Consider the following 10217-nt stretch of genomic DNA (forward strand, 5'->3'; position numbering starts at 1 on the left):
AGAGCTCAGCACTGACGGGCAGAGCGAAGGGCGAGTGGGCTCTAACCGTTGGCCGCAGGTGAAGTGTCTTCTGTGCTGCGTTCCAGGTCCTCGACCTTCCACCTGGAACACTCTGGGAGCTGTGATGTCACAGAAGTTTCAGGGCCACTCCACATGGAGAGATGTGGACCATGGAATGATCAAATCCTTGAATGGTTTGGCTTGCAAGGGCCCCTAAGTATTATCTGGTTTCAACCTGAAGCAACCTGCCACCACTCCAGGTTGCTCTGGAGCCTGTCCAGCCTGGCCTTGGATGTTCCTGGGGATGGGGCATGCACAGCCTCTCTGCACTGGTCCCTGTGACAGGGACAGGCACCCTCGCAGTAAAGAACTTCTTCCCATCATCAAATCTCTTCCAACTCTTGCAGTTTGATCCCATTCCCTCTTGTCCTGTCACTGCAGTTCCTGGCAAGGAATCCTCTCACAATTCTCTGTAGCTCCTTTACTCACTGGAATGGTGCTCTGATATCTTCTGTGTTTCTGTATACTATGGTCATAAATTGTAATCTCGAGCTTGATCTTGCAAGCCATCAGCAATGTTTTGGTTGCACAGTGGTGCTTCCTCTATTTCAAGAAGATATTCTGTGATTTCAATTCATCAGTTGTTTTTATTGTGGTTGGGCTTGAAATTTTGGTCAGCAGAGCCTCTGATTGTCAGGGTGAGGTTTTGGCAAGTCATACAGAGAATCCAGTACTCATCCCAATCTTTTCTTGAGCATGGTGTTTTTTTATTCCTTTCTTCTCGCCCTTAACCATTGCTAGAATGTCACAGTGAAAATAGAATAGAGGCAGTTCTTCACTGGTAACATGTTCTGGTTTGTTTTGTTTCTTCTGCAAGGCTGGGCAAGGTTGATGTTGATGCAAATTCCTTCACATCTGAGGAGCTCAAAAAGGCGTTGGCTAAAATGAAGGAAAGTGAGAAGGCAGAAAGGAAGGTGAGTTTCCTGTTTCTAAAGCAGTGCACGGTGCAGGGATGTGAACACACCCTGTTACATACTGCAGAAATATAATGGTTAAAATGATTGCTTGAAAAGCACTAATCTTGTGGTGCATATGGACCAAAAATACCTTTGCTCACCCCTTAGTGATATTGTTCTCTGGCTTTTCTGTATGACTCTAAGATTCTGTGAATGGTTTGGGTTGCACGGGACCTTAAAGCTGATCCAGTGCCACCCCCTTCCATGGGCAGGGACACCTTTCACTATCCCAGGTTGCTCCAAGCCCCATTCAAGCTGGCATTGAACACTTCCAGGGGTCCAGGGGCAGCCATAGCTGCCCTGAACAAGGTAATTTATCTGCAGCTCAACTCACAGAAATGTCTGCAGACCCCAAAGGAAACTGGTTTGCATCTGACAGTATTTACAGAGGCTATTTCACTTTCACTCTCTCCTTGCTTTCTGTTTCCAACCTCGTGCTCTGGATAGCAACACCCAAGTGGCCATAGTGAAGCAGGGGCTGAGTTTCATTACACAAGCTCCAAGTTGTCCATTTAGTTATAAAGAACCCACAGACCCAAGTAAATAGGTGGGATGATGTGTGACTCATCAGGTGCATCACAGTCTCTTTCCCTTCGCCCCCTCAGCAGCATTTCCTTAACCCTCGCTCCTCCTGCTGCCTTGGTGTTGGCTCACTCAAATGAAAACTGAAAGAGGAGTCAAGGCTCTAAAGTTTTGGTGTCACAGAAAGGCTTTTTCTTCCCTTTTGTGGCAGCATGGCATGATTTCATTTGCTGGGAGATTATTTCCATAGCAGCATTGCTGATTGATTGCAGGGCTGCTGGAAATGAGGATCATTGAAATGCAAAAATTAGTGATACTCTATTAGGTGAAAATAAGCCATATTTTAAACTCCCCTCTTAGAATAGCTTTTGTCCCAGCAATGGGGCTAAAAGCAGCTACGTGTAATGGACCTAAAGTATTCCATTTTTAAGTCACTCCTGCAGAGAGCAAATCCATCCTTGAAGGCTCTGTGTCAAAGTAAATGGAATTACACTGAGCCTCCCTGTGCTCCAGTAGAGGCAGCTCAGGGTGGGGTGGGTTGGGTGTGGTACTTGTGGTAATTCATCATTTCATTGACACGGCTTTCACCTCCATTGCTCACTTGGTTTTCCTCCAGCCCTCTCTGATCCCTCATGGTGAGCAGGACATGTGCAAACCCTCCAGCTGGGGGTTTGCATACAAACACATCTTGGTATTTGTGACAAATCCCTTCCAAAAAGGGCTTTCTGCCTTTCTCGTTGTCCTTGGGGCAGCCCAGCTCCAGCCTGGCCTTTCTGCTGCTTCTGTCCCCTGCAGCAGCAGGCTCTGTCCCCAGTGCCACCAGTGCTGAGGTTCCTGCACCTCTGGGGCTCTCTGAGTTCTCTGACATATCCTTTCCTCCTCACCACATGTTTTATGTCAGCTCTCTTGGTTCAGGGCAGCCCTTGGAGTGCTGTTACTGCGAGGGAGATGAGCCATGTTCAGGACAGGCTGCTGGCCAAGCCCCATGGCACAGCACGTCAGCTGCCCCCAGCTTATCACTGCTCCTCCTGCTTCCCTTTCTGACAGCTTCTGTCCCCACACCTCTCCCTGGGAGATAGAGACTTCCTGGAATGTGTTCAATGCTTGGAATGGTGAAAGCATCTTTGTCAGTGTTGGAGATCTCCTTGGAGTCACTGGGCACTTTGGGCTGGATGGAACTTGTGGAGTTCTCCAGTCTCATGTTCATTTCCAGAGAGGTTCAGCTGTAAGATCAGGGATGTGCCTCAGGGCTTTTTGCAGCCAGGTTTTGGGAACATCCACTTGCAGGCAGAAAACAGCAGTACTGCTGCCTGTGGGTTTGATGTTGAGCTGGATGGAAATGGGATGCAGAAATGATGCACAAATGCTGTTGAGATGTAGAAGTGGTGCACAAAGCCCTACTGCTCACTCATACTGTGGGTATCTCACAGCTAACTGGGTTTCTGGGCTTCTCAGAAGGACCCTCCAACCCTGTCCCTGAACCTCTGATGCACAGCAATAAATCCATTGGCACTGACAGCCAGGTTCCCTTTGTGAATTTGGGGCTGGCGTTCCTTTCTGTGTTTGTCTTGTCTCTCTTCATCCTCTATCTTCACATCTGGTTTCTTCCTTCTGTTTCCAAGGCCCGAGAGGAAGAGGTGAGGAAGAAGTTCCGACCCATAGAGCAGCTGAAGGAGGAGTTTGAAAAGCTGAATATGAAGATAGAAACAGATTATGAAATTATGGTTAAATTAATCAGCAAATTCAACAGCTCTGCCTCCACGCTGGATGAAAAAGTTGTGGCGCTTTATGATCTCAAATATTATGTTCACCAGGTAACAAGAATGCCTCAGTAACTACCGTGTAAAATCCAGGGGATACGGTGTCATAAATGGGGCTTTATTTTTCTTATCAGTATCAGGTAATACAAATTGCTTAATTACCATAATCCTGGGACAATAACAGACAGCAGAGGACTAGTGTAGGCTTATTTTATATCCAGGTTGGAATTAATCATCGCTTGTGCCAGGAGCCAGCAGTATCCTAGTGGTTCCCTGATTTGTTGTCTGTTCTCAGGCTGGTTTTCTCATCCTTACTTTTTCCTCTTTTATCTCCTTAATGTTACAAAATGGGGTTTTAGCTGCCATTTTTGGGTAAGTAGAGTGGTGGCTGCTAAGAAAATAATTATTTTCTCTCTGCTTCCATGGAAAGCTGCCATGATTGATGGTAGGTGCCCTTACATCAGTTCACAGAGAATGTCTTTGTACCAGGGAAGGCGACAGCCACCCAAAACCCCCTATTTTGTCTTGGTGTGAGTAAGCAGTGGCAAGCGGAGCCTCGCCGTGCTAATTAGCTCTGTGTGAGGGTGAACATATTTCCTGGCATCTCGCTTCCTCGGGTTTGTGCTCACACTTTTCCCCCCTCCCTCTGATCTCTCTTGCTCTGCTTTCAGCTCACATGTTCCTTCCTCCTCTTGGATGCAGCTGCAGGCACAGAGCTCTGCTCCCCTGGGCTTGGTGCCTGCCTTGGTGCCACCCTTGGGAGGGTGTCTGGGCATCCAGCCTCTGCTCTGCCATGTGAGAAGGGACTTGGCTTTTCCCTCCCCAGTGACTGGGAGAGTCTGGAGTGCACTGGGAGAGTTTCCAGTGGCACTTTGTCATTTTAGATAGTGAATAGGATAACTCTTGGGAGGTGCCAGTGCAAGCCCTTTCACTGGAACAGCACTTGTTGAACCAAATGTGGGATTTTGAGGGCAGGTAGCTGAAGTGTTGCTGCTGTGGGAGAGGAAGTCCATGTGCCAGCTGATAGAAGTGTTATTTCCAGGGCTCTTTGTCTTGAATTTCTACTCTGAATTGCTGTTGTGGGCATGCAGAGGCTTCCTTGCTGTTTGTTCTCCCTGCTTTTGTGCCACTGACAGCATCTGTGTGACTCAGAGAATAACTGTGAACAATAGGCACCCAAAGAGCTTCATATTTGTACTCAGGGCTAATCTTCCCTGATTAAGGGTGACAGAGCATCAGGCCAGTGTGCTAAAAAAGCAACCCCCAAATGCCCTGAGATGCCTTGGATTCCAGCATAATGGTTTGGACTATTCCAGCAGAAAATCCCTGAAGCACAGGATGGGACAAACAATTTCAGAATGGCAGAGGAGCAGGGACTGGAGCATCAAAGGGAAGCACATGCAGCATCAAAGGGGTCAGAGAGGGGGAATGGCAGGAGGCTGGCGGGAGCACAGGGGCTCCTTTGTGCGCTGATCACAGCGCTGCTCTGTGCCCGCGCTGTCGGGGCAGATGGCTGGGCAGCACCTTCTCATCAGGCAGGAAGCTGATAAGAAATATGACTTGTCTCTAAGCCAGCATGGCTTTTCCTCCTCTTTCTTCTTCCAGTCAGTTGAATGCGTCCAGAGCATTATCTCTGCTTGGGACTGACTTTAGCAGCACTGGCTTAATGTAATTACTGAACAGCAGCCAAAGGATGCTTGTGCCGCATAACCCTAGAAGGGCTGAACAGTCAGGACTCCTCTGCAGTGTGTCACAGCCCTGCCGTGGGAGCATGGGATCCTTGCAGGTGTGGGTGGCACAGGCCACATGTGGGGCCATTTTGCTGGTCCCACCTTTTCCAGCCTCCATCAGAGCAGTACTGGGCCGTGCCTTTTCATAACTGTTCATCTCGCAGCCATCCTGCTGCTCCCTCCAGGGCACGGGATGCCCAATGGAGTGGAAAATGCCATGCCCTGGAGGGTGTGCAAACAAAGGCTGCTCCCTGCTCTGTGCCATGGTCACCCTGGAGCAGAGGGTGTAGGGCAGCTCATGCCTTGGAGTGTGCCGTGGGAGCCGTGGCCAGTGGCCAGCCCGGGGAGATGGCCATTATCCCTGGGAAAGAAAACTCACCAGTCCAGGTTGCTGATGTCAGTTTGTAGGGCTCCCTTGGGTCTATCAGGGCAGCACAACTTTGAGGAGGGGACAACTTCGGTCTGGGGTCCATCCTTCGATATAAGGATTTTTTGCATTCAGGTCCGAGCCCAGTGCCTGGGGCCCCTGGGCACATCCTTTGGCCATTTTCCCTGGGAAAGAAAACTTACCAGTCCAGGTTGCTGATGTCAGTTTGTAGGGCTCCCTTGGGTCTATCAGGGCAGCACAACTTTGAGGAGGGGACAACTTCGGTCTGGGTTCCATCCTTCGATATACGGATTCTTTGCAGCCAGGTACGAGCCCAGGGCCAAGGGCCCCTGGGCACATCCTTTGGCCATTTTCCCTGGGAAAGAAAACTCACCAGTCCAGGTTGCTAATGTCAGTTTGTAGGGCTCCCTTGGGTCTATCAGGGCAGCACAACGTTGAGGAGGGGACAACTTTGGTCTGCGATCCATCCTTCGATATAGGGATTCTTTGCAGTCAGGCCCCAGCCCAGTGCCACGGGCCACTGGGCAAAACCTTTGACCATTTTCCCTGGGAAAGAAAACTCACCAGTCCAGGTTGCTGATGTCAGTTTGTAGGGCTCCCTTGGGTCTATCAGGGCAGCACAACTTTGAGGAGGGGACAACTTCGGTCTGGGGTCCATCCTTCGATATAAGGATACTTTGCAGTCAGGTCCGAGCCAAGTGCCAGGGGCCCCTGGGCACATCCTTTGGCCATTTTCCCTGGGAAAGAAAACTCACCAGTCCAGGTTGCTGATGTCAGTTTATAGGGCTCCCTTGGGTCTATCAGGGCAGCACAACTATGAGGAGGGGACAACTTCGGTTGGGGGTCCAAACTTCGATATAAGGATTCTCTGCAGTCAGGTCCCAGCCCTGTGCTTGGGGCCCCTGGGCACATCCTTTGGCCATTTTCCCTGGGAAAGAAAACTCACCAGTCCAGGTTGCTGATGTCACTTTGTAGGGCTCCCTTGGGTCTATCTGGGAAGCAGAAATTTCAGGAGGGGACAACTTCGGTCTGCGATCCATCCTTCGATATAAGGATTTTTTGCATTCAGGCCCCAGCCCAGTGCCAGGGGCCCCTGGGCACATCCTTTGGCCATTTTCCCTGGGAAAGAAAACTCACCAGTCCAGGTTGCTGATGTCAGTTTGTAGGGCTCCCTTGGGTCTATCAGGGCAGCACAACGTTGAGGAGGGGACAACTTTGGTCTGCGATCCATCCTTCGATATACGGATTCTTTGCAGTCAGGTCCCAGCCCACTGCCACGGGCCCCTGGGCACATGCTTTGGCCATTTTCCCTGGGAAAGAAAACTCACCAGTCCAGGTTGCTGATGTCAGTTTGTAGGGCTCCCTTGGGTCTATCAGGGCAGCACAACGTTGAGGAGGGGACAACTTCGGTCTGGGGTCCATCCTTCGATATAAGGATTTTTTGCATTCAGGCCCCACCCAAGAGCCAGGGGCCCCTGGGCACATCCTTTGGCCATTTTCCCTGGGAAAGAAAATTCACCAGTCCAGGTTGCTGATGTCAGTTTGTAGGGCTCCCTTGGGTCTATCAGGGCAGCACAACGTTGAGGAGGGGACAAGTTTGGTCTGTGATCCATCCTTCGATATACGGATTCTTTGCAGTCAGGGCCCAGCCCAGTGCCACGGGCCACTGGGCACATCCTTTGGCCATTTTCCCTGGGAAAGAAAATTCACCAGTCCAGGTTGCTGATGTCAGTTTGTAGGGCTCCCTTGGGTCTATCAGGGCAGCACAACTTTGAGGAGGGGACAACTTCGGTCTGGGGTCCATCCTTCGATATAAGGATTTTTTGCATTCAGGTCCGAGCCCAGTGCCAGGGGCCCCTGGGCACATGCTTTGGCCATTTTCCCTGGGAAAGAAAACTCACCAGTCCAGGTTGCTGATGTCACTTTGTAGGGCTCCCTTGGGTCTATCTGGGCAGCACAAGTATGAGATGGGGACAACTTCACTCTGCGGTCCATCCTTCGATATAAGGATTATTTGCATTCAGGCCCCACCCCAGAGCCAGGGGCCCCTGGGCACATCCTTTGGCCATTTTTCCCTGGGAAAGAAAACTCACCAGTCCAGGTTGCTGATGTCAGTTTGTAGGGCTCCCTTGAGTCTATCTGGGAAGCAGAAATTTGAGGAGGGGACAACTTCGGTCTGCGATCCATCCTTCGATATAAGGATTTTTTGCATTCAGGCCCCAGCCCAGTGCCAGGGGCCCCTGGGCACATCCTTTGGCCATTTTCCCTGGGAAAGAAAACTCACCAGTCCAGGTTGCTGATGTCAGTTTGTAGGGCTCCCTTGGGTCTATCAGGGCAGCACAACTATGAGGAGGGGACAACTTCGGTCTGCGATCCATTCTTCGATATACGGATTCTTCGCAGTCAGGCCCCATCCCAGTGCCTGGGGCCCCTGGGCACATCCTTTGGCCATTTTCCCAGGGAAAGAAAACTCACCAGTCCAGGTTGCTGATGTCAGTTTGTAGGGCTCCCTTGGGTCTATCAGGGCAGCACAACTTTGAGGAGGGGACAACTTCGGTCTGGGGTCCATCCTTCGATATAAGGATTTTTTGCATTCAGGTCCGAGCCCAGTGCCAGGGGCCCCTGGGCACATCCTTTGGCCATTTTCCCTGGGAAAGAAAACTCACCAGTCCAGGTTGCTGATGTCAGTTTTTAGGGCTCCCTTGGGTCTATCAGGGCAGCACAACTTTGAGGAGGGGACAACTTCGGTCTGGGGTCCATCCTTCGATATAAGGATTTTTTGCATTCAGGTCCGAGCCCAGTGCCAGGGGCCCCTGGGCACATGCTTTGGCCATTTTCCCTGGGAAAGAAAACTCACCAGTCCAGGTTCCTGATGTCAGTTTGTAGGGCTCCCTTGGGTCTATCAGGGCAGCACAACTATGAGGAGGGGCCAAATTCGGTCTGGGGTCCATCCTTCGATATATGGATTCTTTGCAGTCAGGTACGAGCCCAGTGCCAGGGGCCCCTGGGCACATGCTTTGGCCATTTTCCCAGGGAAAGAAAACTCACCAGTCCAGGTTGCTGATGTCAGTTTGTAGGGCTCCCTTGGGTCTATCAGGGCAGCACAACTTTGAGGAGGGGACAACTTCGGTCTGCGATCCATTCTTCGATATACGGATTCTTCGCCGTCAGGTCCCAGCCCAGTGCCAGGGGCCCCTGGGCACATCCTTTGGCCATTTTCCCTGGGAAAGAAAACTCACCAGTCCAGGTTGCTGATGTCAGTTTGTAGGGCTCCCTTGGGTCTATCAGGGCAGCACAACTTTGAGGAGGGGACAACTTCGGTCTGGGGTCCATCCTTCGATATAAGGATTTTTTGCAGTCAGGCCCCAGCCCTGTGCTTGGGGCCCCTGGGCACATCCTTTGGCCATTTTCCCTGGGAAAGAAAACTCACCAGTCCAACTTGCTGATGTCACTTTGTAGGGCTCCCTTGAGTCTATCTGGGAAGCAGAAATTTGAGGAGGGGACAACTTCGGTCTGCGATCCATCCTTCGATATAAGGATTTTTTGCATTCAGGCCCCAGCCCAGTGCCAGGGGCCCCTGGGCACATCCTTTGGCCATTTTCCCTGGGAAAGAAAACTCACCAGTCCAGGTTACTGATGTCAGTTTGTAGGGCTCCCTTGGGTCTATCAGGGCAGCACAACTTTGAGGAGGGGACAACTTCGGTTGGGGGTCCAAACTTCGATATAAGGATTCTCTGCAGTCAGGTCCCAGCCCTGTGCTTGGGGCCCGTGGGCACATCCTTTGGCCATTTTCCCTGGGAAAGAAAACTCACCAGTCCAAGTTGCTGATGTCACTTTGTAGGGCTCCCTTGGGTCTATCAGGGCAGCACAACTTTGAGGAGGGTACAACTTCGGCCTGCGATCCATCCTTCGATATAAGGATTATTTGCAGTCAGGCCGCAGCCCAGTGCCTGGGGCCCGTGGGCACATCCTTTGGCCATTTTCCCTGGGAAAGAAAACTCACCAGTCCAGGTTGCTGATGTCAGTTTGTAGGGCTCCCTTGGGTCTATCAGGGCAGCACAACTTTGAGGAGGGGACAACTTCGGTCTGGGGTCCATCCTTCGATATAAGGATTTTTTGCATTCAGGCCCCAGCCCAGTGCCAGGGGCCCCTGGGCACATCCTTTGGCCATTTTCCCTGGGAAAGAAAACTCACCGGTCCAGGTTGCTGATGTCAGTTTGTAGGGCTCCCTTGGGTCTATCAGGGCAGCACAACTTTGAGGAGGGGACAACTTCGGTCTGCGAACCATCCTTCGATATAAGGATTTTTTGCAGTCAGGCCCCCCCCAGTGCCAAGGGCCCCTGGGCACATGCTTTGGCCATTTTCCCTGGGAAAGAAAACTCACCAGTCCATGTTGCTGATGTCAGTTTGTAGGGCTCCCTTGGGTCTATCAGGGCAGCACAACGTTGAGGAGGGGACAACTTCGGTCTGGGGTCCATCCTTCGATATAAGGATTCTCTGCAGTCAGGTCCCAGCCCTGTGCTTGGGGCCCCTGGGCACATCCTTTGGCCATTTTCCCTGGGAAAGAAAATTCACCAGTCCAGGTTGCTGATGTCAGTTTGTAGGGCTCCCTTGGGCCTATCAGGGCAGCACAACTTTGAGGAGGGGACAACTTCGGTCTGGGGTCCATCTTTCTATATAAGGATTCTTTGCAGTCAGGTCCGAGCCCAGTGCCTGGGGCCCCTGGGCACATCCTTTGGCCATTTTCCCTGGGAAAGAAAACTCACCAGTCCAGGTTGCTGATGTCAGTTTGTAGGGCTCC

At 51.3% G+C, this 10217-nt stretch overlaps 1 protein-coding gene across 1 annotated transcript; it reads left to right on the forward strand.

The window, feature by feature from the left end:
- The first annotated feature begins 238 nt into the window (after positions 1–238).
- Positions 239–4819, forward strand: LOC146766334 (nucleotide exchange factor SIL1-like). The gene is made up of 2 exons (XM_085590936.1): positions 239–974; positions 3161–4819. Exons 1-2 carry the CDS (start codon positions 945–947, stop codon positions 3371–3373), a joined length of 243 nt encoding a protein of 80 aa, XP_085447062.1. The 5' UTR covers positions 239–944; the 3' UTR covers positions 3374–4819.
- Positions 4820–10217: the final 5398 nt, after the last annotated feature.

This window comes from Lonchura striata, chromosome 12, assembly GCF_050655825.1.
Source record: "Lonchura striata isolate lonStrDom1 chromosome 12, ASM5065582v1, whole genome shotgun sequence".
Classification (NCBI taxonomy): domain Eukaryota; kingdom Metazoa; phylum Chordata; class Aves; order Passeriformes; family Estrildidae; genus Lonchura; species Lonchura striata.